At 36.7% G+C, this 15,112-nt stretch overlaps 2 protein-coding genes across 2 annotated transcripts in view; one reads left to right on the plus strand and one right to left on the minus strand.

Annotated features, from left to right (window-relative positions):
- Positions 1–15,112, minus strand: part of LOC127509705 (interferon-induced very large GTPase 1-like) — a 322,431-nt gene that overhangs the window by 93,408 nt on the left and 213,911 nt on the right. The window lies entirely within an intron of this gene.
- Positions 58–5,510, plus strand: LOC127509708 (E3 ubiquitin-protein ligase TRIM39-like). The gene is made up of 6 exons (XM_051888628.1): positions 58–630; positions 785–880; positions 1,620–1,850; positions 1,932–1,954; positions 2,036–2,154; positions 5,005–5,510. The coding sequence occupies exons 1-6, from the start codon at positions 235–237 to the stop codon at positions 5,508–5,510; spliced, it is 1,371 nt and encodes a 456-aa protein (XP_051744588.1). The 5' UTR covers positions 58–234.

Raw genomic sequence — 15,112 nt, forward strand, 5'->3', positions numbered from 1 at the left:
CACCCTTATACAAACACTTATCAGCAAGCGACTGACTCATTTCTCTTTTCTGTCATACCGACTCTCTTCAAGAAATAAAGAATCAGCGATCACTGAAGAATGAAGAGAAACGCTTTATAGAAGGATTTTTTTGAGAAGCTTGTTTCTGATCAGACAGCAGATCTTTGTGACTTTTGAAACCATCATTCAGAAAGTGAAAGTAAAGTTTAGATTTCTGGAACTCAAACAGTGAAAATGGCTTCACAATCTGTAGGACAGCTTTCTTGTCCTGTGTGTCATGAAATATTCAAGGATCCCGTTCTTTTAACATGTAGTCACAGTGTCTGTAAAGAGTGTCTTCAACGGTTCTGGAGGACCAAGAAAACTCAGGAGTGTCCTGTCTGCAGGAGGAAATCCTCAAAAGAAAATCTTCCTCCTAATCTGGCATTAAAAAATTTGTGTGAATTGCTCCTGAAGGAGAGAAAAGAGAGGCGTTCATCAGGATCTGAAGAGCTCTGCAGTTTACACAATGAGAAACTCAAACTCTTCTGTCTGGAGGACAATCAGCCTGTGTGTTTAGTGTGTTTTACTTCACAGACACACATCAATCACACATTCAGACCCATCAGTGAAGTGGTTTCATCACAGAAGGTAAGTCAAATGTTTCTGGTTTCACATGTAAAGAATAATAATTAGTGATAAACACAGAAATCACATTCATGCACTTAATATTACTCTCTGTCTTTTTATTCAACTTCATATGACATGAGGGTAAATACTTTTTCACTGCATTTTTGTTTTCCAGGGGGAGATCAAAACAGCACTAAAGTCCTTACAAGAGAAATTTCAACACAATGAAAAAATGAAAGGAGAGTTTGAGAAAACAGTTCAACACATCAAGGTGAGGAAACAAAATTGAGAGTCATTTTCATTAGCTGGGATCACTATATACAGTTATGATTTATATTTAATATAATGGATTCCAGTACAGTCTGCCTCTAGATCCATTACACTGTAAAAAAAAAAAAGGAAAAAAAAAAAAAACGGTCAATGACTGTAAGCTACGGCTGCCAAACAAAAACTGTAAAATGAATGTAAAATATCATATTTTAAGTGCAAATAAGCACAGGCTCTACTCTTCAGCACGATGGTGACCCACAAAATTGTTTTTTTCTTTAACTTTGTGATTCAGATACACATTTGTTGTATGGTAGAAAATGCAAGGAAAACTCTGATCAGATGATGTTGGTAATTTTTAGCGATATTTTAGTTGTCATGTAGTGGTCTGATTCACTGATACCACCCAGAGTCTAATCTCTGATTAAATTGTGTAATATTACTTCCCAGGTGAAAAAAGTGCTCTATTTTCGTGCACCAATTTTGTACTTAATATATTAAAATTTCTTCTTTAGTACTTCTTCTTAAGAACATCTAAGTCTACTCAACTTGGCTCTTATGGTTTTACATAGCATCATTTGACAAATGTGCTAAATAGCACCTTTAAAGATAGGTGCTACATAGAACTTAAAGTGGTTCCTCTATGATTACAAGCCAATAAACCAGTTTTAGTGCTATTTAGCACCTTTTTTGTTTAGAGTGTGTTGATTGAGATGATTGAAGTGAAAGCGATTTGATTTCAGTCTCAAGCTGAGCACACAGAGCGTCAGATTAAACAGCAGTTTGAGAAGCTTCATCAGTTTCTCAGAGATGAAGAAGCAGCTACAATCACTGCACTGAGGGAGGAAGAGGGGCAGAAGAAGCAGATGATGAAGGAGAAGCTGGAGGAGATGAACAGACACATCTCAACTCTTTCACACGCAATCAAAGACATGGAGGAGATGATGAAAGACAATGACGTCTGCTTTCTGAAGGTCTGATTTCACATCATTGATTGATTGATTGATTGATGATTGATTGAGTTCTTGATGATAAATGGTGTGTTTGTTCTGCAGAAGTTTCCAGTCTCAATGGAAAGGTGAGTAATCTGCTGGTGTCTCTGGTCTCTCTGGTTCTGATTCAAAGCCACTGCAGTTCTGACTCCTGAATGTTCTTCCAGAGTCCAGAGCTCACAGCCGGATCCACAGATGGCTTCTGGAGCTTTGATTCATGTATCAAGTTACTTGGGCAACCTGCCATTCAGAGTCTGCAAGAAGATGCAGGACATCGTCCAAAACAGTGAGTCTGCTGAAGATCTGTGCTATTAAGGCTGGAACACAGTACGTGACTTCTGCTCAGATTTTTGCCCTGAATTTCAGTCTGGGTGAGGTGACAATAGTTGACGAAAATCTGCGACAGTCTGCAGATTTTGGGCAGTCAAAATTGACAAAATTCACAGCCAATTTTAGAACACACATACAGTACAATACAGTCATATACACTGACCAGCCACTGGAAATCAAGGGCACAAAGTCACAAAGTTCGAGAAGAACCAACCACGCAAGTACTATACTGTTAGTTCAGATCTTGATTCATTCATTATTATTATAATATTCATCATTATCCAGGGCTTGACATTAAAGCTTGACTGGGATAAATAGCCTGATCATCAGTAAGCTGCGAATGAGTGATTATTTGTGGCCTGTACTGGCAAAATGAGTCGCAATGAATAATTTTCAACCTTCAAAATGATGTATGATTTGTTGGAATCTGACAAAAATGACTTGAGCTACACCTGTTTGAAGTCGATAGAGTCAGCAAAGTCAATTTTGAAAAAAATCGAGTTAAAGTTTTCTGAAGGTTCCAAAGCAAAATTACCTAGCAACATTGCATCTTTTCCTCCCATTCTTTTCTTAATAACAATTGGTATATTAATAATCACAATACAGCTCTTTTTGTTTTACCTTTGTTATTAAAAATAAGAACAAAGATGCAAATAAACAGGAGAACAAACACAGTAAATTCCCCAGTGTTAAATTAACACCGCTCGGTGTTCATATGGGAACCACCAGCAGGGTGTTAAAAGTATTACAGAAGCAATGTTAGAGTTAATTAGATACTTAAGTTATTGATTGAGTGTTCGATTATTGAAGACAACTGATGAAAATGAGCAGAATCACTGAAGGAAAGAGAAATACAAGAACTACAACTGTCTTCAGCCACAGACTTAGACAAAATCAACTAAAAAGACAGTAAATCTCTCTTATTACAAACCAGACTGACTTTATTTCTGACATTTCTCTACAGTCTACAGAATTAACAGAGGTTTAGATATTGATGTTTTATTGAACCAGTTTGGTCACCTGTATGGTGATCAGTGTTTATTTTAGTTGGTCAGTTACTTTTGATTTTTTAAATACATTGTGGGATTTTTTTAAGTACACACAGACATACAGAATCAGTACATTAATCTCAACAATGGTGACATGCTGCATGTCGCAATGCATGCTGGGAGTCATGAGTTTTATATTATGGTGGCTCCCAGCATGCATTGTGGTATTAATCATGTTACCGTTGTTGCGATTCATATGTCGATTCTTGATGTTTGTGCGCCTGAATGATGCAACATTTCTATAAAATAATAATAATAATAATAATAATAATAATAATAATATATATAATTTTTTTTTTTTTTTTTTACTGGTGTAAAAGGTGTATCATTCAGACACAGACATCAAGAATCAGCATGTTAATCTCATCAATGGTGAAATGCTTCATACCACAAAGCATCCTGGGAGGAGTTTATATAACTCATAAAACAAAGTTCAGAATGTCTGATATATGCCAACAAAATATTTTTAGTGAAAATCTACTTCTTAGTCAATCTTTTTTTCATTATGCTGATTAAAACCTTATCATATGATTGCCTTTTTCATGGTTTCTTTTGTAACAAATTACATGTTTTGTTTCGTCTAAGGCTGTGGCTGGAAGTCAGTTGTAGTTATTGTATTTCTCTTTCCTTCAGTGATTCAGCTCATTATCATCAGGTGTCTTTAATAATCAAACAATCATCACACAATCACTTAAGTGATCTAATTAACTCTAACACTGCTTTGGTATTACTTATAACACCATGCTGGTGGTTCCCATACCAATCATTCAAAATGAGTAACTGTAAATAGCACACAAAAAAGTAAAATTTAAACAAAAAAATACTGGTTTCACTAGACAAAAAACAAAAAACAAACAAAAAAAAAAACACTATGCTAATGAATAGTACCTAATGGAATTGTTTTGATTTAATACAAAAAATAAGTTGGTATTATTTTTAATGAGTGGATTAATTAAAATAATTTAATTGAATCTGATTTCCGGTATGAAAAACAAGCTGCTTAAAGCACGCATTTTAACTGGAAATGCAGAGCAAAAACCCCAGTGTTAAATTAACTCTCAGAGTGTTAAAGTTAATGAGATAATTAAGTGATTAATTGAGTGATGATTGACCATTACTGAAGACACCTGAAGTTGAAAAGCAGAATCACTGAAGGAGATAATCACAATTTTAAGTCGCCATTATGGAGATCAGTATTTGCTTTAGTTGGGCTCTTGACTTTTTAACATTAGATTTTGGCTATTTGGCTGCTGTAACTGAGTTATAACAGCCAGACAAGCCAAAAGAAAATGTGATCAGGTGTTGTTGGTTATGTTTTGACATAATCATCATAATTTTACCCGAATCACTGATCTCATTTAGAGCCTAATCTCTGAGTTATTTACATCATTGCTTACATCAGTCCTGTGATTCTACAGCATAAGATCCAGCATTTTCAATATAACCAGAGAGATTCTTAAAAGTTGTTCTGATAAAAAAAACTTAGAAAAATTCAACAATAATATAATAATAAACTCAACAATTCCATGTAGTAGTATTAATTAGCATAGTGTTTTTTTGTTCAATGGAACCAATATTTTTGTTTAACTTTTTACTTATTTTTTTGTGTGCTATTTGCAGTTACTCATTTTGAATGGTTGATTTGTAAGAAGGTAATTTGAATAATTCTAACTAAATTCTAATAATCTGTGTATGGTTCACTCTTGATCACTATATGAACATCAGAATAAAATCATTTGTTGATTGTGTCTCATCAGCTCCTGTGATTCTGGATCCAAACTCAGCTCATCCAGATCTCATCCTGTCTGATGATCTGACCAGTGTGAGATACAGCTTATATCAACCGCTTCCTGATAATCCAGAGAGATTTGATGAGTGTCCCGGTGTTCTGGGTTCAGAGGGTTTTAACTCAGGAACACACTGCTGGGATGTGGAGGTTAAAGAGAGTTCAGTCTGGAGACTTGGAGTAACTACGGCATCAAACCAGAGGAAGGGACATGATTTCTATAACACTGATGTCTGGAGTGTGTTTTATGATGAGGATGGAGTGTGTGAATCGCCTGCAAATGAATTTCCTGTTAAAAAGAAGCTTGAACGTGTGAGGGTGAATCTAGACTATGACAGAAGAACGGTGTCATTCTCTGATCCTGTAACTAACACACATCTACACACATTCACAACCACCTTCACTGAAACAGTCTTTCCATTCTTCTGTAATTCTGATTATCCCTCTCTGAGGATCTTACCTTTTGATAGTCAGTAAATGTTACTCCTGTATGTCTGTATCTTGCTGCTTTCATCATGTTTCCAATATTTAATCCATATCTCATGAGTAAGAGCACTGTTGATCTGAGTATCTGTATGGCTGTGATTGGACCACAGCTGATCACATGACTGATATCCAGCACTACAGCAACACTCACACTCTCATATTGCTTTAACACAACAGCTCAATAAACAAGATGTTTTTACTGTTTAATAAAAACTGCTGCCTGATTCACAACCTCATATATCTGGTACAACTGTTGCTTTAAAAAAAAGAAAAAAGAAAAGCCAATAGCACTGAGGGGGAGGGGCTAACAACCATTCAACATTTTTAAGGTGGAACTGATGGTTCTGTTGTAACGTCTGGTGAACTCAAAAACAAAGGGAGAGCTGGATCCACATGCAAAATAGTTAATATATTATATATATTAATAAAAATAAAGAGACCAGAGAACCAGAGAACCATGGAACAGGGAACAGAATGAGAAGCATCAGACGTACATCCATGTAGGACAAGACCTGACAAAGATTACAGGAAACACAGGGGTATAAATACACAGGGTCAAACAAGCTAAACAAGATAAGATAACAAGACACACCTGGGAAAGACTAATCAATGGGGAAAACTACAAACATGGCCACAGGACACAGGAATGAACACAGAGACAAGAGGAACATAAAAACACTTCAACATAAAAGTCCATACAAAACAAATACAACACCAGGATCGTGACATCTGTGAATAAGAAGCTGCCGAAAAAGGAGTTGAAGTCAGCCTTGTATATCGTGTACATGAATTTGGGCACTAGTTAAGTCAAGTCAAGTCGCCTTTAACGCTTTTTGCAATGTGTCAAAGCAGCTTTACAGTGAAAACAGGAAAATATTTTGGCTGTACAGCAGCTCTAGAAGAAAAGAGTGTCATTGTCCAGCTTAACACTCAGGGGTCGGCTGGTCGCGTTGGCGATACCACATTGCTTTTTTCTTATCAATATGAAAGAGACTCAAAATACTCCGTCAATTTTGCACATACAATTAAGAGTTATACACCATTTTAATCTGTGAAATATCTTCTTTTATTTGTGTACACTCAGAGTAAAAACAAAATGTTGTGCTTTTTGCAAAATAAAGAAAACTAACATGATGCGTGATCTTTCGTCTCCCTCTGAACGAAGTCCAATCTGATAGTTCTCAGAAAATGGATTAGACTTATGTCTAAAGAAACGTTGAAATGTCAGGTTTTGAATCGTGTAAGTCAAATCGAAAACAAAAATTTTCTGTTTATGTAATCTGAATGAAAAGAGACACATGTCAGACGTCCGTGAGTCAGCTCATTATCCACTAATTCGGCCACACCCACGGAGCGAGCGCTATTCAGACGCAAATTCTGAGGCAAAAAATTGACATAAACATGAGAATCCATCAATCCATCAATATTTCTCCAAATGTGCATGCTTTTAAGCTAAAAGCCCTGATGGATGTTATCTTGTCAAAGGTAACGTTTTTCATATTCATAACTCCTGACACATAGGCTATTAACAAATTATGGTCACTATAAGAGTAAAACAGAGGTCAAAATGTGAAGCTTGAGTCTTAGATCTTTTAAATGATGTATAGTTTGTCAACTGCACATTAACAAAGTATATTAAAATAGAAAACCATTATTTGGTCAGAGACTTGAGACTTCTTTTAAGAACATTATAATAGTAATGCGTCCATTCTTTTGACTGGTACTGTAATTTCAAATATAATAGGCCTATACAAAATTTACTTCTCATGTGCAATAATACGTGCATGCATGAGATCACAAAAATCATGTTTTTTTTTTTGTCAAGAGTGGACATTAATACTGTTATCAGCATGATCACAGAGGGTTTTTTCACATAGCCCACCTGACTGAAAGGGCTCATTATGCAGGTCATTATGCGGGTCTTCGTCTTCTCAGGTGTGAATCACAGCATTATTCATGAAGATTCACGCCTCCATGCATACTGTGTTTCTTGACAAAAAGTGTCTTACAAAATTTATATCAATATATTGTTTTATATGAACGAGTAGGCAGGATAATTTTTACATCATTTTGAAGCAAAAACTCTAGTCTACAAACTCCTCAGACCCCAGAGGGTTAAGTAAATTCAATGATGATTCATTTCTATTGATCCATTAATTTCCAACAATCATTAGTTATTAATTTAGTTCATTTATCTATATATCAGCACTGGAGAAAACAGTGATGTCATCGTCCAGCTCAGTTCAGTTCACATACAATAGTGTCAATGCAGGCAGATCAGAAACATTGTTGAATATCAAGTGCCCCCAACTAAGCAAGCCAGATGCGACAGCGGCAAGGAACCCTCTCTATCAGGTGACAAAAATGGAGAGAGAAAAAAAAAAAAACATTGGGAGAAACCAGGCTCAGACAGAGGGACCAGTCCTCTTCTGGCCAACAGCGAACAGTGCATGATTATGATTCAGGCAGCGTTACAGGTCATAAATCAGGACTGGAACAGTCAAAATATTTAATCCAATTCCATCTGGTTCGGATTCATGAATCTTCATGAATAATGTTGTGATTCACACCTGAGAAGACAAAGACCCGCATACTGACCTATGTAATGACCCGCATAATGAGCCCTTTCAGTCAGGTAGGCTATATGAGAGGACACTAATAAAATCAAAGTACAAAGTAGGTTTTTTTTTTTTTGGTAGTTTATTCAGAATATAGTTAACAATATAAATGAGACACATTGTGAATAAATGAGGGCACATTTTGAGTATACAGTTTTACCTGGAAATAAATCCTGTTCAAAGATATGAGTGAACATCACTTACCTGGCATTCCAGGTGTTTGGTGTTTCTGCACTGGAGAAAAAAAACCTTTCCTGCTTCCAGTCAGTGATCTCACCATTATATTCATTCAGAATGTCCAGTGTGGGCCAATATCTGGTCACTATGATTCTCAAATCTGTGAGATAAAAGAAAAAAAAAAACCCTCTGTGAGCATGCTGATATCATATCACTTTAATATAATGTCCACTCTTAACAGAAAACATGATTGTATAGGCATAAATTTAAAATTACAGTACCAGTCAAAAGACTGGACACATTACTATTTATAATGTTTTTGAAAGAAGTCTTACGATCATCAAACCTGCATTTATTTAATCAAATATACAGAAAAAAACGCAATAGTGTGAAATATTATTACAATTTAAAATAATGTTTTTCTAATTTAGTATACTTTAAAAAATAATGTATTTCTGTGATGCAAAGCGTCTAAAAGTTCATATTACCTCTATGGTATTTTATAAATTATATATAGAGCCTAAATGTTAATGTGCAGTTTAATACATTGCTAACACATTTTATTTCAGTATTTATTACGTATTTCAGTCGATTTCACTCATCTCATTATAGCAATATAGTTTGGGAATAGCTATGGCAATTTACTAATGTAAGTTGTGTGTAGTAAACGAAACTGCACGTTGATCTGCCCCATTAATTCACACTGAGACAGACAAAACTTGCAGGATTCATATTTAAACAGTTTTTTGCAGTTTAATATTCACAGACACTATATCGCGATTAGAATAAAGAACTTAAGAATAAAAAACAACTTACCTTTCACAATCATCGTCTTGATCCTCGAAATGAAAGTGAAACCAGCTCTTCCTCTGAGGTAAATCCTTTTAGAATTATTCCTCACCGCATCTCAAAACGATGAAAAGTACATGAAACTGACTAAACTTGATGCGTTTTTCTGAGCTGACGCGGGCGTTCACTCTGCTGCATTGATCGCCTCAGAATTTGCGTCTGAATAGCCTCGCGGAACGTCGCCCAGCGTAGCGAAGTAAAAGTACAAATTTTTCATTAGAAATGTACTCAAGTTAAAAGTACCCACATTTAAAATCTACTCTTAAAAGTACAAATTTTCCCAAAAAAAATACTCAAGTAAATGTAACAAAGTAAATGTACTTCGTTACTACCCAACTCTGTCAGTGTCGAAATATTTGAGATAGCCAATCAAATCGAAGGAGGCGGGGTTTACTGTTTTACTGGCTGCATAATCAGGTGTGCGTTTATTTTTCTAATAATTCATCGGTCCGTTGTCAGTTAGCCCTTACGTACAGGATAAAAAATAAACAATTAAAAGGCGACTTATCTGTTTTATCTGTCAATGATGTCTTTTTTTCTTGCTATTGCGAGTTTACATCTCACAATTCTGACTTCTTTGCTCAGAATTGTGAGATATAAACTCGCAATTGCTCGTTATAAAGCCCAGTTCTGAGGAAAAAAAAACTTACTTTTTGTCAGAAGTGCGAGTTTATGCAATCTGACTTAATAACTCGCTATTGTGAGGGGGATAAGCCAGAATTGTGAGATTAAAAGTCACAATTAGGCCTGTCCACATGGAGACGTGTTTAGGTGTATACACAAAAATTTTGTATCGGATAGGTGTTTCGTCCAGACGAATCCAGCATTTTCAGAAGGTGAATCTGATCTTTTTTGAAACCGGGTCCCACAGTGGATAAATCTGAAAACGCCACCTTTGCGTTTTCGTGTGTACAGCCTATCCGTATATTTTGTGAAACGATGATGTCATCACCCCACGTGTCGACCCTAGTCAGCAACAACAACAAAAATAGCAGACTCTAGATGCTTGTGTTCGTGCTGCAGAAGATACTGAGCCAAAATAAAATGTTATTTCTAAGCTTTACTAAAGTTTGTATACAGCGCGCAAGGTTTATACGCATGCTCCAAGTCTTCTCTGTTTTAAGTGTATCTATGTGGCAGAATTACAGCGCCACATACTGGTCTGGCATGTATACTACATCGTTTTGAGCCGGTTTCAGCGGTTTCGTGTGTACACAGATATTTCTTGAGACGAGGAAAAAAAAAGATCGGATAGGGAAAGATCTGGCTTCGTGTGGACGGGGCCTTAGTCTGTCTTTTTAATGTTTTTCCATTGCGGAAAGAAAGCTTCCATATTTATGCACAGCATAGTTTAGATGAGCAACTAAGTGCCATTGAACATGTAAAAGACAGTCCCGCTGCTGAGGGCTGTTTCATAAAACAAGATTAGAATACAAGCCAGGCTTATTTTGGTTAGTCAGACTTATTGGCAGTGGATTCTGTTTCATAAAGCAAACTTAAAATAGTTCAAACTCAGTTACTCTGGCAACTTATGCTGGGAAGCTGACTCTCTCACATACAGATATTTGACTTTATTAACCACTATCAATCCAAAAATAAATATACAGTATATAGAAAATGAACTTAAATAAGACTACAATGATAAATGATACAATATAGACCTACAAACATGTTAAATTTGCCTATATTGTAAATGTTTATCTTAACGTTGTTATATATATTAACATAAACAATTGATATTATACAATATAACTGAACACGTTCGTAGGTCTATCTTTTATCATTTATCACTGTAGTCTATAAAATACACAGTGCCCATATATATTCACAACATGAATAAGTACACCCCCCTCTGAACTTAACAAATTCAGCAATTACTCTTTACTTATAGGGTTCTATAGAGATATAATGTTCCAAGTCCAAGTGCTTGATCAATTACCAAAGAAGCATATCAAAATTATTCAGGAAAATAAGATTTTCTTATTAAAGTGATAAAATGTTGTGTTGCAAAAATGAGTACCCTCCTGAAATTTACTAATTAGAACTTTTTTTTTCTGGTGTAAGTTTAAGGCAATTTTTGATCAACAGGTAAGTATGTTGAACCGACACATTTAAAGTGAAGTACTTTCTTGACAATTAAAAGTGTTATATAGCCCACTGAATCATTCTCAGACTTAATACTGACAACAATGGAACCACTTGGGAGAGAACTGTCAGGAGACTTATTTCTTAGCACAAAATATGACAGTGATACAAGAGAAATCATTGTTTTAAGTGTGAAAATATAGCAAAAGTAACACAGAAATTCAAAATAATGCAGCCTGCAGAAGTGACATGCATGGTTGTTGTACTTACTGTAGCCAAAGCACAATGAAGTCAGTTAGCCTTTTCCAAAGCCCCTATTTACTAAAATACAGACTTCTGGGAATCCATACTCAGGTAAGTATGCACGTGTGCGTGTGTGTGTTAATTTAGAAGAACATTAGAACATTACAATCTAAAGAAAATGCTTTTTAAAACAGAAGTTAGAACCGCAACATTAAAAATTTAAATAAATAATAATAAAAGCACAGACTACATTTTAATTGGTAAGATGAATCTAAACTTAGTAATTGGCCTACAGTATAGCCTACATTTGATTTACCCCATTACATGTCCCATAAAAATACACTTACTTGTAGGTTTAAAATTGTACATAAGGCACATTCAATGTCCAAAATCAAATATTTTAGCAAAATGTATATTTTAGAATTATTGTCTGTTTGGCTCTCGTTCACTGTGAAGTTTAGCAGAAAAATTCAAATATTTGCATGACTTTCTAACATTTACAAATGGAGAATAAACCTGTGAAATGTAAGTTATGCACTGAGGAAAACATCATGTCTTAAACGCATAAAACGGCACAAAACATATGCCGTTTGCCATGGTGGATCAATTTGATCGATGATCGACCTCTAGGGCTGCTTAAGAAAAGTGTGCATGTGTAATTATCTTGACTTGGTAAACCTGGATCAAATTAGTGGGATTGCGTGAACTTCAGTTACCTTTTATGAAACTACTTAAGCCCAGACTTTTTTGTTAGGTTCATTCAAGTCAGGTGTCGGAGTTCAATCCCCGCTTTTCTTAGCGTCTTTTATGAAACAGCCCTCTGGTCTCTCTGGAAAGCTCTGTTTCAGATGTATATGGGACACTTGAGAAGTCCTGCAGCACAAGCAAGCAGCGATCAACCTGAAGCCTTCACCAAACCGACTGAAGCTAAGCAGGGTTGAGCCTGGTCAGGTCCTGGATGGGAGACCTCGGAAGACTAGGATGCTGCTGGAAGAGGTGTTAGTGAGGCCAGCAGGGGGTGCTGCTCTTCCTGTGGTCTGAACGGGTCCTAACGCCCCAGTACAGTCGCCATAAACTGTACTGTAAAAAGGGTTCATATAAACCCCAGAGTCTTTCTTAGAAAAATTAGGGGTGTAACCCTGGTGTAAAATAGTCCCTACAGCACATCTCCAACCCCAACCCCTCACACACAAACAATCATTATAGCGTAGTTAGTTAGTTTCACATAAAGGGATAGTACTTTATTCAGTTCTTATAACTTGTGTGGAGCTGCTTCTTTACATAAATCCAACATAATATTCTGAAAGAAAAGGCTTCAAGGTCGAACACAAGCACATTCGTATTCTGAATTTACTGTCAACTGATTTTGTTGGAGCTCAAACAGTGAAAATGGCTTTACTAAATGTATCTGCACTCTCTCATGTGGAGAACCAAGAAAACTCAGGAGTGTCCTGTCTGCAGGAAAAGATGTTTAGAAAGAACAACCTCCATATAGCCTAATCGTGCGTTATACAGTACATCTGGCAAGGACTCTGCACAGCGCTTCACTTTTTCCACATTTTGTTATGTTACAGCCTTTGTTATGTAAATTCTTTTTTTTCCCTCAAAATTCTACAAACAATACCCCATAATGACAACGTGAAAGAAGTTTGTTTGAAATCCTTGCAAATTTATTAAAAAAAAAAAAAATTACATGTACATTAGTATTCAGTCTTTGCTCAGTACTTTGTTGAAGCACCTTTGGCACCAATTACAGCCTCAAGTCTTTTTGAGTATGATGCTACAAGCTTGGCACACCCATTTTTGGGCAGTTTCTCCCATTCTTCTTTGCAGGATCTCTCAAGCTCCATCAGGTTGGATGGGGAGCGTCGGTGCACAGCCACTTTCAGATCTCTACAGAGATGTTCAATCAGGTTCAAGTCTGGGCTCTGGCTGGGCCACTCAAGGACATTCACAGAGTTGTCCCGTAGCCACTCCTTTGTTAGCTTGGCTGTGTGCTTAGGGTCGTTGTCCTGTTGAAAGATGAACCTTCACCTCAGTCTGAGGTCCAGAGCGCTCTGGAGCAGGTTTTCATCAAGGATGTCTCTGTGCATTGCTGCATTCATCCTGACTAGTCTCCCAGTTCCTGCCACTGAAAAACATCCCCACAGCATGATGATGCCACCACCATGCTTCACTGTAGGGATTGTTTGGCCGGGTAATGAGCGGTGCCTGGTTTCCTCCAGACATGACACTTGCTATTCAGGCCAAAGAGTTCAATCTTGGTTGATCTCATGGTCTGAAAGTCCTTCAGGTGACTTTTGGCAAACTTCAGGCGGTGATTGGTGGAGTGCTGCAGAGATGGTTGTTCTTCTGGAAGGTTCTCCTCTCTCCACAGAGAAACGCTGGAGCTCTGTCAGAGTGACCATTGGGTTCTTGGTCACCTTCCTGATTAAGGCCCTTCTTCCCTAATCGCTCAGTTTGGCCGGGCAGCCCACTCTAGGATGAGTCCTGGTGGTTCCAAACTTCTTCCATTTATGGATGATGGAAGCCACTGTGCTCATTGGGACCTTCAATGCTGCAGACGTTTTTCTGTACCCTTCCCCAGATCTGTGCCTCCATACAATCCTGTTTTGGAGGTCTACAGACAATTCCTTGGACTTCATGGCTTGGGTTTGTGCTCCGACATGCACTGTTAACTGTGGGACCTTATATAGACAGGTGTGTGCCTTTCCAAATCATGTACAATCAACTGAATTTACCACAGGTGGACTCCAGTCAAGTTGTAGAAACATCTCAAGGATGATCAGTGGAAACAGGATGCATCTGAATTAAATTTTGAGTGTCATGGCAAAGGCTGTGAATACTTATGTACATTTTTTAGTTTTTTAGTTTTAATAAAATTGCAAAGATTTCAAACAAACTTCTTTCACGTGGTCATTACGGGGTATTTTTGTACAAATGAATTTAATCCCTTTTGGAATAAGGTTGTAACATAACAAAATGTGGAAAAATTGAAAGACACATGAGGCATTCCTGAAGGACAGAAATGAGAGGCGTTCATCAGGATCTGAGGAGATCTGCAGTTTACACAGTGAGAAACTCAAACTCTTCTGTCTGGAGGACAAACAGCCTGTGTGTTTAGTGTGCAGAGATTCACAGAAACACATCAATCACAAATTCAGACCCATCAGTGAAGTTGTTTTATCATAGATTTACATCTGAGGATAAAAACGTGCTTAAGCATGTATGCATGCATTGCAATGGGCCCCCTCAGCAATATTATTTGCTTATTTTAATCATTATTTCCTGTTTATCCATGTAAAGCTGCTTGGAAATGATCTGTACTTTATAAAACTTTATATAAGAAGGTGACTTGACATGATTTGTTACCATGTTTCGAGTCAGATGCACATTTTCACCACTAGATGTCAGTAAAGCCGCACTGAACTCTCCACTGCTCACTGGGACAGAAAGCTGACTTTAACATTAGCTGTTGTAACTGGAATCTAGTGGTTAAACCATAGAATTGCAGTTGTATTTTTTTCTCCCAACAGATGGCACTAATCTGCCTTAAAAAATTGGATTTTAAATGCATTGTTTAAATTTTAACATTTTCAATTAAAGTACTTTAATTGAAAA

The sequence above is a fragment of the Ctenopharyngodon idella genome, chromosome 3 (assembly GCF_019924925.1).
Source record: "Ctenopharyngodon idella isolate HZGC_01 chromosome 3, HZGC01, whole genome shotgun sequence".
Taxonomy (NCBI): Eukaryota; Metazoa; Chordata; class Actinopteri; order Cypriniformes; family Xenocyprididae; genus Ctenopharyngodon; species Ctenopharyngodon idella.